The sequence below is a fragment of the Anopheles coustani genome, chromosome 2 (assembly GCF_943734705.1).
Source record: "Anopheles coustani chromosome 2, idAnoCousDA_361_x.2, whole genome shotgun sequence".
Taxonomy (NCBI): domain Eukaryota; kingdom Metazoa; phylum Arthropoda; class Insecta; order Diptera; family Culicidae; genus Anopheles; species Anopheles coustani.
The window spans coordinates 38,413,852-38,439,956 of NC_071289.1; the positions used below are offsets into that span (position 1 = coordinate 38,413,852).

The window sequence follows — 26,105 nt, forward strand, 5'->3', positions numbered from 1 at the left end:
CCGGATCCGACGCCTCCAAGGCTCAAACCCTGGAACGTGATCCGAGAGCACACTTCCGACGTACTAGTATACTGTACCGTGAAAGAAAACCGATACATCTCAACCCGTGCCGCCACACCACGTGGACACCCGTCTCTATCCGTCCGCTTGGTTTAGTACACATCGATGTAAAGTGTGAGGCGGCCAAGCACGGAGGCGGGCAAAGGGATGCAGGGTGAAAAGAGATAAGCGAGAGTGATAAGAAAACGACGACAGCACTAACAACCACGCCGACGACGACGACGACGACTACGACGACTTCGGCATGTACGACGAGTACGACGTGCGATAGTACCCGGGTTGAGACAGGACTTTGCCTCCTTAGACACACAAATCGCCCGTATCGGTACCACTACTGCCTCCGTGGGTGGACCGGTGGGTTGAGGGCGAGGGTGGATAAAACGGGCCGGCGGACGGCGGAGTCTGGCTCGGCTCAGGAATACGGAACGAATCATCCCCAGCGCGCGGTGACCGGGTATCAGTGAGCTTCCATCCGGCGTACGGTGCGGCCACACGGAGCATACGCTGGTGCTGGCACGAGAGTTGTTCCCTACTTCGGCGAGAGTTTTCGGTGGTCCCCAACGGAAAAGTGTCGTCGTCCTGGTCAATCAGTCCCGATCTGCACTTTTCCACCGCACAACGCCTGGGTGCTGCATTGCATTTGCTCAACTGACACTTCCGAGCGCCAATTCAAAGGTAAGAACAGGGAAAGAGTTCGCCAACAAAACTGCATTCACCAGTCGTTCGTTAGTTCGTGGACTTCCTCCTATCAAATGTGAATCTGTGTTGCTTGGAATCTGGTTGCTTCAAATGGGAAAATAAAAACTTGAATGAAATGGAAACGATAAGCACTCGCTATCAGACATAATCTCATAACAAACCTAACAAGATAATTAACCGGATTTTACAGATTATATTGCGTCCGCCTATAGACCCTACTGTTTCTGACAATTCAACTAGGGCAACAAACACGGTGTAAATTGTGAACTCTGTCGATATTGAATAGACGCTTGCGTGTCATTTTTTATAAGGTTTTTTTTATAAAGTTAAAGAGCTTTTAAACTTAAACGTGTTGTAAATGAGTTTGATCAGCTACAGCGTAGCCGCAAACTCAATCCATTAACATTGAATGGGGCCTGTTAAGTTAAGCGTATACATAATACAGTTTTACTATTTGGTGGTGTTGTTAAAATTATTTGAAGTGCATGTTCTGAACAAATTATAACGGGTTTTTATTTGAAAGTTAGTTGATTTAGTCATGTATTGCTTTCCTTCACATTTAACAACGTAACAGTGGTCAACGAAAAAAAAGCATGTGGTTATGAAAATTTTAAAGCAGTTTCGCTAAAAACGGTGGACACAATTATAATATTGGTTTTGATCACCAGAACTGTGTTGGGTTAAAAAAATTCAATATATTTTTTATTGGAAATTGTCTTCATCGAGAAGAGTTACCTTTATATCGAGTAAATACTATAGATTGGTATTTCTTAAACCCATGCCAACCCCCATATACTAACAACTATTTATCATGCTATCTATTCGGTGTTGAGTGAATATTCTGGGTGTATTTGGTAGAAAAGTAAACATCGTACGTAAGGCGTCAAGAAACACGGCTTATATTAGCAGAGATTAATGTAAATTCACTACTCATGCAGAATACAAGTAACAAAAAAGAATCGTTCAAGATAGTGCGAAAATCTAATCCCAAAGATAGTTTCTTCCGACGCTCAAAACATGCTATAAAATGAATTTGTTGACATTTTTGTTCGTTTGAAAAAAATTACATGAAATTGATTGATTATTTAATTAATTGATCGATTTAATGATTACTTACGTAGTGCATCCACAGTTAGTTTGGTTCGGTTTTGGTGAAAATGCAATAGGCAACGGTTCTGGCGTCAACCCTCGTATCCAACCTTTTCATGCTTCATATTATAAATTTGATAAAATTACCTACAAAAATATTCCAAAATAAAAAACAGCGTTTCTTTTAATTTTTCAATTTAATTGCCCGTTCTGAACCATACTTCTATGTTACCTCCAAGAGTATCAGTACGAAGAAAAACAAACAAAGTCAGTTGTTTGTTTTACATGGAAATTTTATTTTACTTTGTCTTAGTCTACAAAAATTGCACTGCTACATTATTATAACACAGTAAATTCTGTGGTCATAGTGTAAATATTCAGATCAGCGCCCAAAGTTTGTCAACTAAAAATGCTGTTTTTTATTTTCGAACTAGAAGCATATTCTTATTACATTCAAGTTAGATTCTTCCAGAATGTGAGGACTTAAATATTCATCGTACCAAACTTATCAAAGCACTTGAATCTGTCGTCTCGGTCCGGCAAGTCAAGAGGGTATCCATAAGCACTGCGGAAGTGAGAACCTTTTATGTGAGCAAATCGAAACATGCCAGCGATACAGTGGAAATATGCTGGTCATCTATTTGAAATTAGTAACTTCCATCGTAGATGGGCAGTGTACGACTCTATTTAACACGGGCCCAGGAATGATACACCCGGGCACGTCTTGACATGTCACGGGTAATTACTATTCCAAAGCATGTGCGCCTCAAACGTGCAAACACGCGTGCAAATGTTGACGCAGAGCTCGGGCATAATTCATCAGCCCTTTGCTGAAATGCTGCCATTACAAGGAACCTCATTCACCAATATCCCATCCGTTACAGTTTACGAGAGGTGGCCATCAAAGCGAGTGCAGCGCGATAGCAGCAGAAGCACTTCTAGAGAAGAGCATTTCGATGTCGAACCTGGCACGGGATGGTTCAAACGGTACCCAGGAACGATACTGTTGCCTCGAACTGGGAATTCTGATGAGATGCATGCAAATAAGCAAACGACGCCGAGTTCAAACAAGCCATAAGCCGAGCCATCTTTCCACGGGATCCAATCTCCAAAAGTCAGTTCCGTGGGACGTGCTTCCGTCGGTGCTAAAGCGAACTGCAGGAAACCAGAGCACGGTCCCACGATGGCGTGCCTCCTTCTCGAACCACGTCGTAAGCTTCGGGATTTGAAAAGTAACTTTTCGCGCCCATTTTTCCAAACATCCACCCCCAGCCGAGGGTCCGGGCGAAAGGAAAGCGGAGCAAAAAAATAACGACAAACTTTCCGTTTTGTAGCCTGATTGCCGCTGATAGAGGGAAACGAGTTTTCGCTTCGCTTTGGTACGTTGTTTTTTTTTATTTTATGTTTGTGCCGCAGCCTAGGATAGAAGATCCGTAGGACACCGCCAGGGCTGGCAGTCCTGGGAGGATATTTATTTACCCGCATTTATTTATATAAGCGTGGTAATGACTGTGTTGGGAAAGCGTTACCCTTACCCGGGGGACCAGCGCCGGCGATTCCGGGTTCCCTTCGGCCATTATGTACTACTGGAATCGCTTGAATCGGTTTGGATCGGAATGGATTGAATTGGAACCCGCGCTACCCAGGATCCATCTATCTTGTCGGTTGGTTTTCACTTTCACTGCCCTTTTCTTCAGTTGTGAACGTCAGGACCGAAAGTCGGGGAAAAGCCCACCCTTTTTTGCCGACGGGTGATGAATCGGATCGTCCTTAGCCAAACCAAACGATTTTCCCCGGAGGCCTGAGCGGGAGTGGGAGGCTGTTTATCGCACAGGAAATTATCCGCCAGAGCATTGAGCTGGATCGCTCGATGGTCGAGTCGGACACGTCCGTACTGCTGACTAATGTTTTATTTGATTTTATTTGCGTTGAATATCCGCCCCTTTCTTGTCCAGAGAGGAAAAGTAGAAGCAACAAATCGGACGAGGAGAGATAGTACTGCCCGCCATCCCTCATCCCCACTTGTTTCCCTGAAAAGCGCTTTCCCAATTCTATCGGAACCGAGGTTCGCTCCGCGCTTCCCTCCTCACCCTGGTTCACCAAGTTTGCGCAAGAAAATATCCCCAGTACATAACCAGACGGTGTGTGCCATCGGGTTCTGTGGAAAGTGTTACAACTGCTGCCGGAGTCGCATCCTTTTCGCCAAGGTCTTTTCTTATCCGCTCCCTTCGTCGCCCTTTGTCACCCCTTCGGCTTATCCCACCGTGCCGCTGGGACGGTGATAGCGAATTCCTGCTATTTCAACGGACCGTTTCGGGCTCGAGAGGCGACATAAACCAGAGGGCTCCAGGGCGAGCAATCGTGCCAGAAGAGCGATTACATACACGAAATCTATGTTGCTATTTTTTGTATGTTCATTTTCTTCTATTGGTTGCTGCTCTTGCTGTGCACCATCTGCGTACCTTCGACACACAGGGGGGAAAGGGGGGAGGGGGGGGGGGGGAGACCCGACCGTGTGGAGTGGAAATCCCATTTGAACTGATTGCCAAGAGCAGCACGTGATTGCGTAATGATGTTCCGAGACACCGTACGGTACCGACCTAGAACTATTTACAGCCAAACGGGCATGTTTGTTAACAGTGTGTCTTGATGAGATCTCTTCTCGGATCTCGATGCGACGCATCGGAAGCGTACATTTGAAGTCAAAATAAAATGGAGTTGAATGGTGGAGAATTTATAAAGCTTATAAGTATGATTTAAAACAATCCTAATGGTGTAGTATGTTGAAACACAAATCAGTATTTTAATCATTATGTTTTCTCCATCGACTAAAAGCCATATGTTTTCCTGCTATTAACAAATTTTATGAAAGTTACATACAGTCAGTACAATTTTTACAAAGCTAAGCGTAAATTATATTTATAATGTGTTTGAGTTTCGATATTTACGTTTTTAAAATCTTTGTTTATCTATCTCCGGACAAGAACTCTTGCCACAATCTATTTTTACTATAACAGTTTTATTTACGTTTTATAATTCTCCGTTAAGATAATTCTTGCACATCCAACAGAAGAAGTCAAATCTTGAGGATATTTTTATGATTGGTTTTAAAAAATGAGAGGTTTAAAAAAATTATTAGATTTTTTTAAAAAATTATCTTCTCTAGTTACATTTTAGGTTCAATTATGATTAATTTCTACATATTTAAATTTTACGGTTAATTTTATGTTGAACTACTTTTTAAGATTTCTTCTTATTTTCTACTAATCATTGTAAAAAAAACTCTACACTAACATAAAGTTTGATGATATGGAACAAGGCTTGTAAGATTAGAAAGAGCATCAACAAAATTTTAAATTTCATTGAACCATCAGATAAACAAAACAAGCAAGCAAATACTAATCATCTGAAATTTCTTTAAACTAAATACATAGATCTTTTGAATTTCTTTAAACTATGCGTTTGGTTAAATATTAACGGCTTAAAGTTATGCAATCGATGACATCAGTAAACTTAGCTCCGTGAGCTAAAGTATAAAGCAGCGTTAGTCATGCTTGGAGTATTGAACAAGTAACAATCAATTCGCCTCTTCCGATTAACCCGTAGCAAACCGTTATTACACTGGAAACCGTTAAATATACGACGGCTTTAAACTGTTAAAAAGTATCACATGTTACTTTTTTATCCCATTGTTGCCTTGTAGGGGAAAACTAATAGAGCCATCAACAGGCAAGAACAATTCGTCGCCGGAAACTTTCCGCTCTTCTCTCAGGTCAGTAATGTCTATGGGAAACGACAGCTGATGGCGCAATACAATCTAATAGCTTCCTATTTGGCATCATCACTGCTTGATCACACAGTCTTTGCTAACAGTCACACTGTTTGCAAGAAGCGTTGAATTTTTTTCAAATAAGTTACACACAAGTGCAGAGTTTTACCTTTTTTTCAATCGATTATCGTAGGTTAATTGGAGTTCGAACCCATCGATAAATCAGTTCACCCAACATGTCATGCTTCAGTGTTCCTTTGTTTTTCACATGTCATAAGCCTTATAATCAAAACTGATCTACAATAGATCCGTTGTAAGCAAAAATAATGACCTAGTTGATAAGGGCACCAGATTAGCACCATGCATGTTTTTATCGATATGGGACAATTACAGATAGCTAGAAATTTCTCGACACTCATTCGCAGAATTGTTTTCGATCCGGTACATTTCTCTACAATCCGTAGCAATATTAATTTCTTTGCACGAGATATCTTATCAAAGGCGCAGCACTAGCAACACTCAAGCCCATGTCGGTCGAATGATAATTCATTGGTGGAAACTCGAAGACAGGCTTCTGGAGGTTGATTTGTAACGCGTCGTCGTAGGGGGAGGACATGATTAATGGCGTTAAAGTTAAATATTGAAACGCCTGATCAAACAGCCACCCATTCTGAGATACCATCCATTACCAATCGGCGTCGCGGCTCCCACATCGCCGGTATGACGCGATACGACAGCATAATTCGTTAAGCAGAACCCCGTTTCCGCTCTGATAAACGATCAAACGGTGGCACGAGCGCTGGTGGACGTGTAGATTTGCAGAGATTACCATATGCAGATTGCATTAGTGTTGCGGTCCGTTTTTATTTATTTTCTTTCTTTTTTTTGTGAGTCGTTTATTCGCAAAGATTTATTGCCGTATCGATCGCTTACATTGAGCCCACCTGCCTGCCTGCCTGCCGGTCTCTGCAGGCTCGAGCAGGCCAGAGGAGTGGCGTACGAAAAAGCCCTCGTGCTGGCCAACCCCACCAAGCGAATATATGTGGGATCGCCACCGGCGACCACAATCGATCGCGGTTAAGCATGAAAAAGGCGGGAAAGTGTCTAGCCTCGCCGGGCACGATCGCTCGACCGCTCGGTTGGTGGTGCACGCGTCACCGACTGCTATTAATTAGAGGTACAATTAGAACTAAGGTCTGCCGCATCGATACGGCGCGGATGAGAATGAGAACTGTAGGCAGATTGGTGATGCTATAAATAACGACATCTGTCCCACCACGCTCCAGACGGGACGGGATCGATGCAACCCGATGCTGGCCTCCTTCGCCCGCCGTGTGAGAAACCGACCGAACCGGCCGCGTCCGTCCCGGTGTCTCGTGGCGATTGTACCGCGGCGAACAACGCGCCGGTGCTCCACGATTATCGGTCGGACCGTGACCTTCGCTACCTTCACCTGCCTTACTGCACCCTTTGTGTGTGTGTGTGTGTGTAATCGACCGATAGCGCAGACGCTAGACCCCGGCGCAACATAGGCCGAACAGATGGTCGGTGGCCGGAGAGTATCGCAAAAACGTGAGACTTGGGGGGAGGTTCACCGTTGGATCACGATGCCGGTACATATCCGGTAGATGGACAGACACTTCGCACAGGTGCCTCGCGGTGCTATATGCCCCAACGGTTGGTCTCCGGGGCACGACATCGGGGTTTATGGGACGCAAATAAATAAATTGGCCGTGGGCACGCTTTTCTACTGGCAGCGGAGACACAATGTCCGACGCACCGGTGAAGGATCACGGAAGTAGAGTGGAAACCCGGAGCCAGCCAGGAAGCAGCTAAAATGGGAATGCCACAGTTTTTGCACAAACTTTGCTTGAGCCTATTTTCCGTGTGACACTAAATGGAAGTGAAAGTTAGAGCATGTATCGTGTTGGAATAATCGGAACTATGTCACGATCAATTTATACCCTAGTGAATCATTGTCCTTGTTAATAAAATTAATCGTTTATTTATTTGAATTCAACAAATCAGTTTTTTTGTATAGGTTTTTTACAATAGTAAAGTAAAGTAACAGCAATCCGGTTTTGAAAATATAAATTTTTAATGAATCTGTTTATTGTTAATAGACAAAGCTCAACTTAACTTATCAGAAAAACTCCCTTAATAAATCGAAACGGCTACTTAACCTCCATAAAAGTATCTATTCAAAAAACTTTCTTTTCAACAAACAATACTTTACTTTACGTTTTTGAACAAGAGATGGATTTAACAACAGAAAACGTGTACAACATTCAAGTCGATACTAGGAGAAAGGGATCGCAAAAAATTGATATTATGAAATCATGAAAATGTTGAAAACTCTGGCAACACAAACAACCATGGACAGATTTAAACATGTGTAAAAATATCATTGAAGGATATGTTGAGATGTTTGTTTTTCTCTTCTCAAAAACAGTAAAAACTCTTTAGGTAGGAGTTAGTGGTAAGTAAGCAATACGCCTAATTCAATACACATTCCATCGAAAGTAAAAACTCAATGCGTATACCCTTGGGTCAATTTGCCATTTTGAAAGTAAAATCTAAGAGCAGAATGTTTTTTAGCGTTCTTTGAAAATGCCTTTGTATTAGCATTTACTCAATCCTCATTTCATTTTTTAGTTCTGCAGCCGAAGTGACGCCGACCTTTTCGTGATATTGATTTTACCAGAGTACCGAAAACACGATGACCTAGACATCCTGAACCCACATTGCCAAGGCTGAGTTCAGAGTATGGGAGAGCTTTAAAAAAATTTTAAAAGGGGTTTTCCATTATTGGATACCAATTGAGACCATATTTTCCAACACTCGAAGGACTGTAGACGCACAGTATTGAAAAAAAAAGAATAATGCAGGACAAACAACTTTTTTTGTTCTGATCTCTTAACCCTTATTCACTTATTATGCCTAGAAATATATTTCCTAGCCACGGGGGAAGTGCAAAATTATCAAGAGCAATCACTAACCGACCACGAAATGCAAAGTAAGTCGTGGGTAGCCCTGAAATTGAAACTACTTGTTCAGTACGCGCGTGTCCACTTAGTCATTGTCATTCGAAAGGATTTTTGCTGAATAACATAAATTATTTAAAGCAGTAAAGGTGCTAGTCCATTGACGTATGCACTGTGAAAAGGCTGTGAGGAATTGTAGGCATTTTTCCTTTTCCTTTCTGTTCGTGCTCGATCTCCTTTCTGTTTGTGCGTACAAACGGTTGAAAGTATACATTTAAAAATTTAATTGCATTTAAAAATGAAAATATGTTTAGCCGTAGCAAATTGGTAAATGCTTTCCTAAGCACAAACTGTTAATGAGGAAGTTGCTGGTACAAAAACAATTTTTTTCGTGCTTTTTTAAATTAAATCGAAGAGCAACAATGTAGCAACGAAAATGCACACAAGACGAGAAATACAAAACTATCAACGAATTCCCGAAATGATAAGGCGTGACAAAAGGCATTATATTTCGCGAAGCACGACCAGATAAACGCAAAACAACAATCTTTTTCCGTTGCCATGAGAATGGGCGGTGATGAGTGTGTGCGTGCGTGCCACGCGACAGGTTGCCGCAGCAGCAAACCACCTTTCAGCATCCTTCCACAGGATGAGGTGAAAGAAACCTTGCACGCGGGAGGCTAGCGCCGGCGGGTTCGTTTGGTAATTGATTAAGTGCATTTTTCAAGTGTTTACTCACGCGGTGCAAACGCACACACTCACGCACACGCACGGCCAGGGTGAGTGGGAGAGGGCAGGATACCGAAACAATCGGTAAGAGTGACGACCGCGGTCCGTGGGTTTGCGGTGGTGCCCAGATAAGGGTTGAAGGGCTCAGCAAACGAAACAGGAAGTGGATGCCTGACCGTACCGTGGGTCACACGTGGCGTTCGGCCTGACAATGGCGGCCCCCCTTATCGGATCGCAAGTGTCACGAAGAAGCAAAAACCCATTCTCGGACGAACAAAAACAGACGGCCAGGGTGGTAAATGAAAATAGCTAAATTAAATGTAATTAGCTAGCGAACTAACTCCAGGCCGAGGCGTGTGTCGTGCACTTGCTGGAATGTTGCATCGATCGATTGTTTAACGGGCGGCGCATATTAGAACACCGCGCCGAATCGGTTGGACAAAATTGGTTTGTTGTTGAATGGTGAAAATCAAACGCTGCTCTAGTGATAAACAATAAGAAGGTGTCGGGACATAGCTCTTGTAACACAATTGGTTAAAGGTAACGAAACTGCGTAGAGTTACTAAAGCAATGAGATTTAAATCATCAACAGTTGTTTTTGTAGTAATCACTTTTAATCTCAAGAAAAGATTTCAATCCGGAGCTGAGATTCAAACCGAAAAATAAGTATCAGATTTTTGAGTCGCTATTTGAATCCCAAGAAGGGGTTTGAGGCTCGAAACAAGGTCGGATTCTAATCTCAGACTGATTAATTACCTAGAAAAAGTGTAAATAATTTAGAGAGAAGATGTGTATATTGTTTTTTTGGTTCTCTTTTTAAAAACGGTATAAGTTAGAGAGTGTACATTTTATCTTTTTACTACTACTAGATCCTTTTGGTATTTGAGATCATGTTAGATTAGAATCTTTGTATGAGATTTACATTTAATTATATACTGCTGGGGTATTATAACACATTCCCATAACTAATCTCACGCATTCATTCTACGGACATTATTTTCGGTGTCGATAAGAGTCATTTGTTAGCACAGCAAGTACACGTTTGCGCCATCTTCACGGCAGGCATCCATTAGCACCTCTTTTGTCCGGGAAAAGCGCTCGCAACCACTGTCCACCTGGAGTGCAGCAAGCCCTCTCGGTGCGGTGGAAATTGTGCAGTGGAATTAAAAAATTACTTTAATTGCCCATAAATAATCACTCGATCACGATCGATCGAGCGATCGATCGAACGCCTGTTACCACGGTGTCGAACTGGCCGCTTAGCGAGGCGCAACGATGTAAAGGCAAAAAAATCAATCTGTTAAACGCCCACTTGCTTTAATTTCTAACCCCCATTAACTATGCCTTTCCCCCCTCCGGTTCCATTCCACCGTGCGAATACCAACACGATCCGATCCATGTTCCATCCGATCTGTCAGAGATGCAGAGGCAGCGCCAATCACCTTTAGTACAGCGCGCGAAAGGCACAGCTCGCATGTGTCATGTTTCCAATCCGATGTTGGCTATCTCAGCGGTGGACTGGCGCGTGCCAGCCCGACAATACCTGATTCTGACTTTGTGTATTTCCCTGGTCCTCCCTGCCCGCCCAGACGATGCGTCGTTCTTTGATCGTACTCTCGCCCGCAGCAAAATTCGCTTTTTATTCCAAAACCCTCCCCAAAGAGCACGCGTATTCTTGTTTCGCCGTCCGAAATCAACAGCGAACTTCCGTAAGGTGATCTCCTACGGCACGTGAGAAGTGATCGGATTTACCAGGCACACGACCTGCTTCGAGCTGTATTCGGCCATATTCTGGCGGTTCGCTTTGGAGTGACTGATCGACAACAACAATTGCAATTCCGTTCTCCTCCTTACTGCCTGCTACCGTTCCCGGTTTGATTTGTACAAGCTCGTACTTTTGTTTTTTCATTCTTTTTATATCTTTTATTATTATCACTATATCCACCTTTTCCGTCTCCTTTGCCTCCTGTTTCTGCCAATTAAAGGCGGCACGTGGCCGCATTATAGTCAATCCATCCAGCAACGGAGTAGCAACAGCAGCAAAAAAAGGAAAATAGGCCCGCTGACAGCAAAAAATCAAAGTGCTCCTTGAAATGAATGGCGCGTGGCTCACAAGGCTGGCCTAGGACGATCGGTTCGAATTTTTGTTTGCCGATCTCAACGTTTGCCGCCTGTTGGTGGCGCGTGCGTGCGTGCGACCGCTCCCTGCGACCCTGTTTCCTTTTCGCAGGTGCATGCCGATCCCGTTCTTGCCTTTTTTGAGCCAGCCTGTACCGAGTTATTGTACAGTACGGTACACAATAATTACATCACCTGAAATTTGTGCCGGTACGTACTGGTTTTCGTATCAGTGCACTGCATGCCAAACGTTCAATCGCCTGCCAAACGTTTCAAACGCAAAGGAGGATAAAATATGGATGACAAGAAATTGCCTGAAAAACTACAACCAGGAAAAGCTTGTGTAATTTCATTTTAAATTTCTTCAACGTAGCAATCTGTCCTTGAGTACACAAATGGGACAAGAATTAGCAAATTACCGTTGTATTTATATTCTTTGTAGTTTTTGTCACGTTTATTTTTCAATTCATGGTTTAATTCGTAAATCAGGTTATAAAGTCAATGAAATATTTCAAATAAATTTGTCTAGTTTCTAATACTTCTTCTGTGAGTAATGCAGTTTGGCGAGAGAAATTACAAGAATATCCTTGCTGATCCTTTTTTTAACAATAGTTCAAAATTTAACAGCTACAGAAACCATTTCTACAGACATTGTTATTGAACTGTCAACTAGCTTGTATCCTCTCAGCAGGTGCGATCAATTTCTATTGGACTGTCTATTCTTACACTCTATAGCAATCAGAACATTTCCAAACGCATTCCATTCGTTTGCGAGTGACTTCAGGTTACGGTCATATTACGATAAAAATTTTAATCGAATAAGGTATTCTTCATGAATATTTTGAATTTTCATTATTTAGCTTTTTCAAAGGATTTTTAAATATAGATATGTAGAAGGAAATTCTTATTTTTCATACATAAAGGTTAAAACATGCTCACATGCTAAGGAGTATGGAATGAAATGTTATTATATACTCTGTTTATTTTAGTTTTTGATAAATAACATAATTTTAAATTGATAGAATTTTTCCTCCTTCTGAATAAGTTTTTTGTATCATGATTGTATCTTCGTTTATTGATTTCAATAAACAATTTTTGTAAAAATGTACAAAACGTCATTCGAAACACAGTTATTTGCCCACCCGTCAGCTATTTTGTCGATTAGTGTAAACCGTCGGACTGCTCGTATCCTTTCACAAGTCGAGAGGACACGGCCTGGGCGATTTCCTGGTTAGGCTTGCTATTAATGTTAAAATCCCTGGCCAACCCTGGCGCGTCCAACCTCTCCCGGCAGAACGTGAATGTAGCTCCCGCCTGAAACATCTAGGAGCCGTGGAAGTCCGATCGCCTGATTGGAGGACAGCTCGGGCCGGCTATATTGTATATTCCCACGGAAAACTATCACCCTTTCCTCCCTCCCCTGACAACTGATCGACACAGGCAAAAACACACACAAACAGCGTTGCCGAACGGTTGGGGGCCAGCCAGCATGAACCTTTTAGTCAGGCTGGAGCGCAATCGGCCAGAATCATCATCAGAGGCAGTTCCCAGCAACCGACGGTTCTAGCCGAACCCCTTTCGCTCGTCAGACGAAGCATAGTCATTGATCTGGAAGCGGTCCGGACCGTTTGCTGGTGTGTCAACGTTTATCACAGTGGAAGGTGCACCGGATCACACGCTCACCCCTAGCTCACAGCGCTCCACCGCATTATAATACTTATAAATTAAATTCATCGCCACGAGTGGCTGCGGCGTGGCGGCGGATATTAAATATCCGTTTGGCGTACGAATCGGTCGCCGCCATGCTGCAAGCGGGCCATACAAGGGTATTGTTTCTTGCATTGTTCAAACGAAACACTTTACCACCTTCTCAGACCGAAACATACGACTGAACCATTTCCGCCATAAAAATCGGGCCGACGCACCACTCACACCCAATCAATCACTCAACGTAATTTGAATCTGATTTTAAGACGAGATTCGTAAACGTGCAGTCATCTACCGGTTTTTACGAGCGGCATTTTGGCGAAGTATTGCCAAATTTCCGTGTAACATATTCATAAACACAGCCTTTTATAACTGGAATACTGGTTTACTCATTATCACGTGAACGTTAAATTTTCCGTCCGTTGTACAAATGGGTCAGGAAGTTCAGAAGGTACGAAATAAAATTATTCTTTACAATATATTTATTACCTGATTTGCGTTTTGATTGAAATGTATTAAAATAGACCTACACCACCATTACTGGATTATGCTTATAACCAAAAACCGGAAACTTATAAACCAATTAACTGTCGTTATTCAACTTTATTTTAATTCTGAAAATTTAAAGACTGAACTTGTATTGGACTCAAACATAAAAAATAAGCAAATAAACTATCCACCAAATAATTTAGCATGTAAACCGCTGTTTAAACTTGCCTGGAATTCCCGGTGGCGGGAACGGGAAAAAGTAGCCCAGATTCGACAGAATATCCAGCGGGAACGAGCTTATTCGTCCGATCTGTCAAAGTGAAGCTTTGTTTACGTTTGAGTTTGTTTACGTGATCTAAATAGGCGGCAGGTAAAAGTGGAATTGTGAGTCATTATCAAATATAAAGTTTATGAATGGTGTTGTTGAGTTCCTCCTCCAAAATTTTGCGTCGAAGACTACTCGCATTTTGGTTTCTCTCCAACAACATCGGCCGCATCCATATACGTTGCCCATACCGACGTTGTTGTAGCAAGCGAATGAAACTTTTCATGAAACGTTTCAATTAAGCAAATGCGTCCGTTCCCGCCGGGTCGTAGTTTCGCGTTTTTTAAACATAGCGGGAACGAAATCCGTTTTTTTCATATGGAGTTTCCCGTCGTCCAGCGGGATTCCCGCTAGACGGCGGGAATATTCGTGCGAATACCGCTGTGTCTAGCCGTCGCTTAATGATTGCCAGGCGTTTCCTGTTTCAAATTGTATAAAAGTATTTAAAATGTAGTTCTGGTTTGCACCAAGCATCTTTGTTTTCAACATTTGCAAGGTATACAATGAAAATATCAACTTTCAAATGAGCTCAACAATCAGTTTCAACTGAGCTCAGTAAAACGTATTCAACACAAAGTTGGAACTCATGCAACTTTTGTGTCTTATTTGGTGTCCATTCGAATTGTTGATACTAAATAATAGAAAAGGTCACATATAAAAAAGCTGAACATTATTTATAATTTAAATGATTTGTTTTCGTCCAAAATTTTTATCAAAAATTTATAGTTAGAATTATATTGGTTTATAAAAAACTTTTCATTTTTTTTACATTATGTGAAACCCCCATCAGAATGCTTTGCATGAAAAATGTTTCCATATAGGCATAAAAAAATCTTGTTCCTTAAATCCCTACAAATGAACCCATATCTATTTATTTTAAGTGTACACTTTGCTTCGTGGAAAAAATCAAAGAACTGTTCTCGATTGGACCACATTTTGCATTTTTCTGCATACAGTAGAGCAATTGCACTTCGACTGCATCGAACAATGCATTTTCTATATTTTTTCCTTCGCTAGATACTATTTATTGGGTCACGTACCAGCCCAGCAGGTGTCCAGACAGGTGTCTTATCAGACGAGTGCACGGGTAACCCGTGGCCAGCTGGTCCGGATGATCATGACTGTATGCTAATCGCGTCGGCCGTAGAGTACCCGGTACGGGAACGGGTAAGAGGTGCTCATATCGTCACTGATTTTTGCATAAATTAAAAGCCGCGCGGGATCGGCGTACATATATCCGCTTTAATGGTGTGGTCGCGTGGCTCACGACTGGCTCGACTGCTGGCTGGACGATTCGCGCGATCGCGGTCTGCCGAGTAGAGCGGAAGGACACGAGCCGCTACTTACTGTCCGTCCCTCCCGATGGCAAGGTAAATTAATTTATGCCTCCGAATCTGGCAATAAATTCATCCAAAGTTTGTCCAACAGTGTTCTCCGGGCAAAGGGGGCTGTGGGCTAGGGAAATCGGTGTGAAAATAAACAATAGCGGAATTAAAGCAGAACGAGACGGCATCGGTTGTTCGAGTAAATATAGGCAAACCCGCCTCGCTCGAGCCCCGGAATGGATCAGTTGAAAATGGAAACTGAGCTGCTCACTTCATATTCACTCGTTTGCAGTTGCCAGTTGCATGTTTCAATGTCAAGTGCGTATGGCACCAGAACTAGGGTCTTGGTTTTCCTTTGATCCAAAAATAGCTTAACCTTCCAGCGGTCCCGCCGGCACGGACCAGCTCCATGTATTTAGCGCGCAAGGTTGCTTGCAGACGGTGCAATTCCTATTCCTTCGTGCTGGAATCAGCTGTGTTCGAAGAATCAACTATCGCATTTCAATATTATTCAAAAAACGCTTTTTCCTCTTTTTGTCGTAGTACCTTATCGTTCTAGTTGCACGAAGAGGTGAAAAATAAAATAATGTACATGTTTTAAAATATATTAAGTACATAACATCATTAAGTAATCGTAAAATAACTATTTGCGTCATTCTGTTAATTAAAATGCTTTTAAAGTTCACCATCTTTAGTCTCAGAGTCGGTCAGTTGGTTCTAGGTACAAGAGACAACTGGTTGGGTGACAAAGAAAATCGCAAAAAAGGGTGGCCACTCTATTCGTTCTAGTTGACTACCATTTATGAAAAGGGAAATCCCAGGATTATGGGAAGGAAAAATAGTATGTACCACTCGTTGCCTGGTGACTCTCTATACAGCAAGCTATTTATAGTTCCAACCGGACAAAGCGCAGCGGAAAGTAAAGGAAGAAACCTTATCCAGTGGGAAACCACGCCAACAATTCAAGTTGCACGAAACAGGTTAAGGATACCATTGGAAACCGATCATGTTCCGGTTCTATGAACTCTCTTTGAAACAGAAACGAACTCATATGAACTCGCAGGCGGCTTGCATTCGGTGTATTGAAGACTTGAAGCAGTATTTAAAGCTTGTTTGAATCATGAATTAATTATGCTAAAATAAATAATACCAAAATGGAGTGAAGCAAAGGTATCGCCTCAAATAACAGAAAGATAAAGTTTCTGGATGCAGGGAGTGCATAGCTTTGTTGAAAAGTTAATTTAAGAGTTGTTCATCTAACAACTGTTAGATAGTGTGTGCAAGAGTACTCACACTAACTGTCACTACAAAACTGCACCCTACGCTTGAGACGATGCACAATGCTACGTAATAACTGCGCTTTTCCCGAACCATGATGTGCGTCCTTTCCATCGAGTGCTACGAGAACGAGAAAATGTAATTAAACCAGAATACAACGCCGTCCGGCCCCAATCTGCGGTTCGTCACCTGTCCTCGACGGCTTGCGCCCTATGCAAAATGGGGAAACATGCTGGGGTGATGTTTGTGATCATGTTTTCATTTTTCACTTTTCTCTTCACTTGAATGATGAGAACGAAGCTGTCCGTTCTAATGGTTTCGGCTGGTTTCTGTGGCCGTTGTTCGGCAGCGTCTATAAATATCCGCCCACAGATAGCAGCTGGAAGGTGGTCGATTTTCGCGCAGGAAGCATAGAGCAATCGTATTTATAGATTAGCAGAGACAAAACCCTATCCCTCGCGGTTTGTCTCGCTGCCGAAGCGCTGATGAGACGAGCGCTGGTGATTCGGTTCTGCTGTCCGTTAGTGTCAGCGATTTACTTAGCCATCAATCAGTCGCGGACGGAAGATGTCGACCATCTGATGTGCCACTTCGGTTTCGCGGGGTTTTGTGCCTCAGGAAGGGGAGAACCCCGTGCATGTGCGGAGTGGACAACATAGTGCGTTGATTTTTCGGTGATCAATAGCGGAGATGTAGACAATTTCGCGGGTGCTGAGTCCGGTGTCCGGAAGACGAACCAAACTGAATGCAAGTGTGCAACGGAGACTAGGACGTGTCGGTTTTGTCCCATAATACTATGCCGCCGGAGAGTGTGCCGTCTGGCGGAGGTACGCTGCACAGGTAAGCCCGATCGCCACAGGGGGACCTAAATCAAAAACGCACCTGGTGCAACGCGGGAGTGCAGTGTACAGTTTGCGAATGACGTCGACTCGCTGCAGTGCGGTTCAAGGCTTCCTGGTGTGGTTTAAAAATAGTACTCCATCATGTGACAGGATTTTTTGAATCCCTCCAAGAACAGGGACCGTGGGGCAGTGTCGGGATTTCACTTTGAGGGGAAAGAAATACGAGACCTGGCAAGGAAACACCTTGAGAAATCTTGTTCGCTGCCGATCCGAATAGTGACGCGTGAGAGCTTTCGGCCGCATGCACCATTTCAGCAACTGCCTGATTTCGTTTGCGATTGTTTATCTTGCCCGTTTTCGTTTTTTCACCCGTTGACTAATTGACGGCCCGTGTCGCTTTTATGGACGATGTTTTAATTATTTATATTTTGATACTTTTTATTCATGACGGTGCCCAGATTTAGCCTAGACCTTTCAGCAATTCTTGATTGTATATGATTTAAGAACGGATCGGTGGTAAATGAAATAGATTATTTTTTTCAATTCATCTAACCACAGGCTCTACCAACAACCCCCCGGCGTGTGTTTGTTTTATGCATGTGAGAAACACGAAAACATGTTTATCGATAGCGCAGATAAACAAGTGCACACCGAAATCCGATACTGCCTTCTAACGTACTTAAATTATGTTGTGACGTACTCAAATTACACTTCGTTCCTTTGTTTCATACTATGTTGTGCAGAGAATAGAAGCCCAAATGTAAAGTGGGTCTGGTTAGCTGACTGACAGAACAATAAATACGGTTGAAGCCGCAAAATAATAATATGAAAGTAGAAATCCAAAAACTACAAAATCAGATGAAATGAATCGTGTTTTTACAGTTAATGACAAAATTTGGAATTGAGCTTTGTAATCATGTATAATTGGGGTGCCATTAAACAGTATCACACAAGTAATAAATCGTATTTTTACTTGAAAAAAATATAACTATGAAGCTCTATTCAATGTACCAATGATTAGATGTTTTATTTTATTAAAAATTATGGGAATTCATCACGCTACCATTTTAAAAGGATCGTTATTAATGCCAGAGGACCGGTATGATGCATAAGTCATTAGGCATTGTTATTATTTCAAAAAGTTTATAATCGTAAAACTAATCGTAACATTCCTTTTCCTCAAATATAACACGAAGGCTTAAAAAACATTGACATCTAGCTTAAACTTCCACATAAACCTTTAACTAATCATATCACAAAAAAGAAAATAATAAAGAACTTTTTTGTTTATTCGTCCTTCCTTATTTTAGTTTTTTTAAATCTATATTTTAATTCTCACTTATGGTTATAATTCTCACAATATTACGATACTAAGGAAATGATAGAAATTAATTTTAGTGTTTTTCCTATTAATGGTATTTTTAAATTTTAAACCCAATGATAGACATTTATAGCTGAATTAAATGCCTAAGCAAAAACACTACGAGAGAAGCTCCATCTAGAGTTATAAACCAATAGTTTTAAAACTGAATTGCTTTGTTGTGTGAGATTTATCATTTATAAATTTAGGTGCTTTTTCGAAAAAAAAAAAACACTTTCTGTTTCGTTTCACCATTAGGCATTGCTGCTAATAAAACTAACTTTGTTAATGTCACTTTTTCAATAATCATTTAACTCAACATACAAAAAAACATTGAAAAAGTACGCATCTAGAAAAAGAGAAAATTATTTTCTGCAAAAGAGATTAATAAAGTTAAAGGTTATTTTCTCATTCTTCACCTACTATATGATACATTAAACAGATACCCTCCCACTTCGAACACACACTGTACGCGTGTAGAACAGAAAAGGCGTCCGTCAAGAACTGAAAGTAAAACGGAAGGAAGGTTGCGTATTGTTTTATCTCCATGCATCCTGAGCGCACGCCAATGCAGTCCTGGTCCTCCCTCCTCCTGCCGCCCACTCACCAGAAGGAAGTGTTGGTGTCATGGGAGGGAGGGGAGGGGCGATCCGAGTGACCGATTGCCGACGACGCGATGGTGGCCACGAGCGCCATGTCAGCTGCACTATCGCATCCAATCAGAACGTACACGATTCCCCCCTCACATACTAGCACACCGTCCTCCGCATGTGTGTATGTGTGTGTGTGTGTTTGTTTGGATGTGTGTGCCTAGAGCTTTCGCGGCTCTAGAAGGAGGAACGGAAACCCCACGGGTTCGCGAATGGGTTTTGTTGCAGTAGTATAAATATCAGCGCGGTTCTAACGAAAGCTCATTGTGGCGATTGTCCCAACGGTGTTCACTGTGCTTCGGAGACGCACGCGAAATTCCACGCAAATCGTGTATTTTGCTCACAGCAGTAGTTTCACGTACTCAGCAGTTTTAGCTTCACCAACAAGTGTCGGCACTTTTCACGAATCAAAACTGCGTGTGGTAGTCGCGTGCGCTCAACGGCTTATCGAAAGTCCGTCTTAAGAGGCGTTTCGGCCCAAGCAGTCCTGGACTAGCAGCCGTTTTTCCCAGTGAGCGGGCAGAGTTTGTTCGAGCCGGAACCGGAACCTGGTGCCGTTGGCGAACAAATTGGCAATCGTCGTTACAACTTAACAGTAAAAGTAGTCGACAAAGGCCGGAAGCTTATCCGTGTTTGTGGCCTAGTTCGTGTACCTGTGGCATGTGTACGTAAGTGGGGTGTGCGAAGAAGTGTATCGTTTTCCATCGGTGCTTGGTACCTTAATGGCCAACTCAGCTTGTCACGTTTGAACGTAATTAAAATTTTCTTGATTATACTCGTGTATTTCAATAACGTACATTTTTTTTTTCCTAAGTCACGTGTTGTTGGTGTGGCAGCAGGAAAAAAGCGGCACATTTACCTTAGGATGCGCCTCACCGGAGAACTGGCATTTTACCGCGGGATGTGTTTTTCTTCCCGTGCTTCCCGCACTCCCGCAGCAGCATCCGGGAAGTCGGTGATAGCGTTCATAGAATCTCATTAAAACTCCAACTGCGAACATACGTTCTAACGGTCGTGGTGAAACTGCATACGGGCTAATTGTTATGCACCGATGCATTCGACTCGCCGATCGGGCTGATCGATTTTTCGTGATTAGCGATACACCCATGGCGTTGAAAGTGCGACTCAAAGAGGCATCAGCTCTTTATAGTTACAAACAATGAATAAGTGTAAAATCTAGATTCCTCAAATCAAAACCCTTCGATTTGTATTTGACTGTTTAAAATTGCACATTTTGTGTTAAAAGTGTTTTCAAGATCGAAAATTTTAAAAAATATTGTGGAATAATGTTTCAGTGCTCTAGTAATTACATTAAAAAGTAAGCAATTTTTCATTTAACCTAATTTGCCTCGGAATTTGCTGAACGAATGTAAAATAACAGGCTCAAACATTTGATGAATCTTTCTAACGACTCAGCAATGAAATCAACATCGATCGCCTATAAACGATTGATCAATGATTTAATTTGACTCTGAGATTCCTATATAGAGAGACAATAATGGTCACATACTTCACACGTGTGTGCGTATTTTTTTTTTTTTAACGCCAAGTGCGAGTGATTAATAATCAGCACACTGCTAATTGTTATTGGCACTCCAAGGTGCATTTATAGCACATCAAATCAACACGGCAAGCATGGCAAGCATCGTTAGGATTCTTTATTTAAATTCACAACTTTTGTTTTATTCGCTGTATTTTATTTCTCGTTTCTCGCCCCCTCTTCTGTTCCATCTCATTTCAGGTAAAATCGATCATTAATTCCTAAGCATTTCCTGCACCCGACCCGTTCGTTTGTCCTGCATGAGCATTTGATAGTTTTAATTAAAAAAGGATCGCTTTAAGCGCAAAAGTTCGACAACAGTTCCCGGCACGAAACCGTTGCTTCACTGTCGTGACCAAAATTCAGCATCACCACTGGGCTCCATTTGTGTGTTCGTTGCATTAACAAGTCGGGATCAAATTTCCATCGCACACACCCGCGTCCTCATCCCCAACGTTATCATCTTGTACCGTAACACGAAGCGCCAACCACGTCACGATGAAAGTCGACATTCAAACCCCTGTCGAACATATCCCGTCGATCGGCGGCAAAGCCGTTACATCCACTCATGATACTCATATAATGGATGAAACATGTCTAATGGCAAGTATTACTGCATTTATTTTCCGTTTTGCCACAGTTGTGTCCACCGAAAACTTACACGCACAACGGCAGAGCTTCAAATATGTTTACTAACAGTTCCCGAATGGCCCCCCAAAAATTTGCTTACGCCAAACACGCGGTTGTTTATTGCAACAGAACGATGTTTTTAATCCATTGGCTTACCTCTTTCCTTCTCTTGGTCGGTACCGACTTTAGCTATCAACTTTGCTGACAAGAAGCATGGCTTCAAAAGGCTTGGCCGCCGGCGAGACGGAGCTGTACGAAATCGACCGAGATCTGTCGATTTCGGTAATCACCGAGGCGGACACTGAGGAAGTTTTGGAACTGCTGAAACGATTGTTCTTCAAGGTATGGTAAATTTTTCCCACGCAATACATTCGGTTCTTTGAAAAAAGGGAACAATTTTGATTTTTCCAGTGATACATGCGAGTTGTTTGCAAGACAAACGGTTTACTAACAGTCGAACTTACTGTGACACGGAACTTAGATGTGTACTGGTGTTTGCAAAAAAAAAGTAGATTGCTACTGTTGCCGGAACTGACCAAATATCTGCTGAAGGGGAATTACTTTGACTAAATCTACGTCAATCGTTTGATGGTAGCAAATTAATCTTTTCCCCATCCTTCCATCGTTCTAAAATTGCGATACCATCAATTGACGCAAATATTGGCAGTTAGTTTTGAAATGCTGTGTCTTTGTGAACACCTTTACTTTCATTATCTAAATAAACAACAACTTTCTACCTCCGTCCGGCTCAAGTGCAAAAACAAATCTCCCAAAGTTAGGTTCCGCAATGCATAATCATGAAGAAGTGATGAATATTTCATGAAATAAAACCAATTTATCATCAAATAAGCGCTGGCGAACCTACCAGAATCAACGTTTACCATTCTGACTTGCGCATTTGCTCATCTACTTCATTTTGCGCGTGTTCCAGGACGAGCCCCTCAATACGTACGTTCAGCTCGGCGAGTGCAAGGAGTTGGAGAAATACTGCACCAAGAGCATCCATGAGCAGTCCTCCTTCAAGGCGGTGAACTCGCGTGGCGAAATGGTGGGAGTGATTCTCAATGGCATGATCACGAAACCGGTATGTAATTTATCATCATTCTGCTGAGCAACTGTACTTTATACAATACAGCAAATATACGAAATCAATATGGCTTTTTGTTATCGTACTTTCCGCTACTAGCAACCGGGAGACGAACCACCGCCGAAACTCGCGGACAACTGCTTGCATCCCAAGTTCCGGAAAATCATGGCCCTGATGGACTACATTGACGAGCAGTTCGACATATTCGAGCTGTACCCGGACATCGACCGACTTCTCGACTGCAAGATCATATCGGTCGACACGCGGTACCGCGGCATGGGGATTGCGGGCATGCTGACCGACCGGACGCTGGACTACGCCACGCAGAACGGTATCAAACTGCTGCATGTCCTCTGCAGCAGTCACTTCTCGGCGCGCGTCATGGAGAAGATGGACTTCGCGGAGGTTTACCGCCTGGCGTACGCCGACTATCGAGTCGACGGCGAACAGGTGTTTGATCCCGCGAAGCCACACGTGGCGGTCCGAATTCTGACCAAGCGGTTAGATTAACAACCTAAAGGGCAGACCATCGTCAACGATGTTGGTGTGGTAAAGGAGTATTCGACTGGGTAGCATTTTGGGTCACAGCACAAAAGTTCTAAACCGAACCGACAGTTCGAAGTAAAGTGTTTTGACTAAACTATCGCATTGATGCGATGTCAATTAGTATCAATAGTTTAAAAGCACAACATTCGATGCACTCCACTGGAGATAACACAACAAAATTCGTACGGTTATAAGACAAAACCAGAAAATAGTCATTCAAACGTGCTACTTGTGATAACGCTTGTGTTTTAAATGTGCTGCATTTGATCATGAAAGTGGATGTAACCTATCTATAAAACCTTATGTGGTGATGAAATAGTCGCAACAATGTTGCAAATGTATGTGAACTGTAGTCAAACATTATTTTATTTTGAATAATAATAAATATTATAATTAATTAATTGTATTCAATTACTTCTGGTATTATCCGATATCACGTACAGCAAATGTAGATGTAAGTATCTCCAAACGTTGGAGCTGGAACGCTTTTTGTAAGTAAGCTCAATTTTTTTTTATGTGATACGACATCCCCAAGTGGAACCAGGCCTCTCTCCGAAGAGAGTTTTCGGTGACCAAAAGACGGTATATTATAGATCGAAGGTCAGCCGTTCGTAATACCGGCGGGGGTGCCAGACTCGAGATTCGATCCCACACCCGTGGCGTGGTGTTTCCTCGCGCTTCCGCTGCGCCTGCCCCAAGTAAGCTCAATACATTACTTTAAATTACAAAATTGTTCTTGCATATAAAACCTGAGTGTTACGAGTAAAACTTGTTCTCCCTTCAAAAGCTAAAGGTGTCGCAGAACCTTATAGTATTTTTCGAACAAAGTGGTTTCAATAAAAACTTCTTTTTCCAGACAAGACTTCCGACATTCGATAAAAAACAACAAATCCTTCTCAACAACAATAAACATTCGAAAGGAAAAGGTAATGTTTTCAAACAAATAATTTTGATTCAGTCACATACAAATTGTGGTAAATGTTCCTTGTTCTTGGAACTTAAAATCTCATCTAGAGTAAGATGGATATGGGTGAAGTAAATAAAAATTAAAAGATATCGCTAATTTGAGAGAGTGAAAAGAAAAACAAAAAAATTGAATGAAAAGCAATTTTCAGGATTATTTGTTAAAATAGCCCACAAATAATAATTTTACTATGTTGAAATTATTTTAGCAATTTTTTTTATCGAATGTTCTGTAGTTTGAAAGCTTCACAAGATCAAATATCCGTTAGAAATCAATTCCTATTGTAAAGTCAACTTTTTTTTATTTACAATTCAATTACAATTCTTCGTAAAACATTTTTACAAAACTACACTTGCGTGACATGCACTTTTATCATATGCTTTCTTTACTCAGCTTTGCTTTCATGCGTTCTATTTGGGCCTCATTGCCATATTTCTCCGCAGCCTCCCGCACTCCGGCATGCGTGATCGCATTTTTTCTTGAGAATTCGTCCAGCTGATCTCGTTTGAAGGTAAACGATTTGCTGATAATTGTAGTAGAAAAGAGGGAATACCCGCGATAAAAGTATAATAACGTTTGGTATTAAGTTTATCATTTACCTGATAGCTACGGCCTGCAGCACAATACCGATGAGCATAAAGATTCCACAAAATAGCACAATTGTCCAATTGCTCACCTTCTTAACGCCTTTAATTCCGTAGTAGGGTTGATCTGCGTTGCTATAACGCTCTTTATTCTCAGCCCATGGTCTGCACATGAAACGTGTGTTAAAAGGGTCGTACTTATGTAGATCCTTACAAGGTGACGTATACTCTACCTGTGGAAAATCTGCTGCCCATTAAAATCAGGATGCTTGCTCACCGATAATTCATAATCATACGCCGCTCTAGATTCGGGTTTGATGAGGACTTTGTATGCTTCAAGCAGCTCAATGAACGATTTATCATTTTGCTTTGGTTTGTTGCTAACATTCGCATCAGGGTGCAGCTGAAATGAAATCGTTTCATTGTCTAAAACAAGTCACGGCATCAGTTCACGGCGTAGTTTACCTCTTTCGAAAGTTGAATGAAAGCGGCTCGTACATCTCTCGTGGAGCAATCGGGTTGCAGTTTTAGAACATTGTAGTGAGTTCGATGAGCGAATCTATAAGCAAATAAATGACGCTGATTAGAGTTATCGACAATTTAAATATTCCAGATACATTCCAGGAGGCTTAATAAACACTCACCGCACTTGTGCTTGGATAGCTCTGTAAACTCTACTCTGTTGTGAAATCTTTAGCATCGCGCACAGATCGTTTCGAATACAAGTTATCAGTCTATTTACACTTTGATCAGCTGTGACGCTTTAAGCAGGGTTATAGTAGGGCGTTAAATTCTTCATAAGATAGTGCAGAATATTTGATTGAACACAAGTTGAAGAATGAAGATTTACGCACCACTTAAAATGAATTTTTTTTATTTTTTTCTATCATCCATGATTGATAATAATCACTGTAATTTAATGTAATTGTAAGTGTTTCAAATTATTGCTTATCCAAACCGCTTTTGCCAAGTTCGCGTGACAAATAGTGGTGGGAAAACGAAATCCCTGGAGGGATTCGAATCTCTTGAATCAGATCCGGATCTCCAAATCTTAATTTGGCATACCGCGTAGGCTTATCCAAGTTGCCGAATATTTCTATCATTTGGTGAATTAATTGAATGGTTCAAGTATAAAAAACAATCTTCTTCTTATAAAATGTTATCAACACGATACTTCACAGTAGCCTTCTCTTGCCTTCTTTGCAAATATGAACAAAAATGCTGATTTACTCGATTTCATCGAATCGTGACCAATTCGACTCGCATCGTATCTGCACTGAGTCACATTGAGTTCGAATCCGACAAATAGGTTCAAGTCCGACAGAATCCG

At 41.9% G+C, this 26,105-nt stretch overlaps 2 protein-coding genes across 4 annotated transcripts; one reads left to right on the forward strand and one right to left on the reverse strand.

Annotated features, from left to right (window-relative positions):
- Positions 1-415: 415 nt before the first annotated feature.
- Positions 416-23,627, forward strand: LOC131267233 (arylalkylamine N-acetyltransferase 1). 3 transcript variants are annotated; one of them, XM_058270051.1, is made up of 5 exons: positions 416-735; positions 21,166-21,567; positions 21,784-21,936; positions 22,526-22,678; positions 22,781-23,627. In XM_058270051.1, the coding sequence occupies exons 2-5, from the start codon at positions 21,463-21,465 to the stop codon at positions 23,189-23,191; spliced, it is 822 nt and encodes a 273-aa protein (XP_058126034.1). In that variant the 5' UTR covers positions 416-735; positions 21,166-21,462; the 3' UTR covers positions 23,192-23,627. The 3 variants fall into 3 exon arrangements, with proteins under 3 accessions (XP_058126034.1, XP_058126035.1, XP_058126033.1); XM_058270050.1 differs by lacking the exon at positions 416-735 and adding an exon at positions 19,699-20,088; XM_058270052.1 differs by lacking the exon at positions 21,166-21,567.
- An 843-nt stretch (positions 23,628-24,470) lies between these two features.
- LOC131267234 (dnaJ-like protein 60) lies at positions 24,471-25,532 on the reverse strand. The gene is made up of 5 exons (XM_058270053.1): positions 25,420-25,532; positions 25,241-25,334; positions 25,009-25,178; positions 24,791-24,940; positions 24,471-24,714 (listed from the first exon to the last, which is right to left on the reverse strand). Exons 1-5 carry the CDS (start codon positions 25,473-25,475, stop codon positions 24,564-24,566), a joined length of 621 nt encoding a protein of 206 aa, XP_058126036.1. The 5' UTR covers positions 25,476-25,532; the 3' UTR covers positions 24,471-24,563.
- Positions 25,533-26,105: the final 573 nt, after the last annotated feature.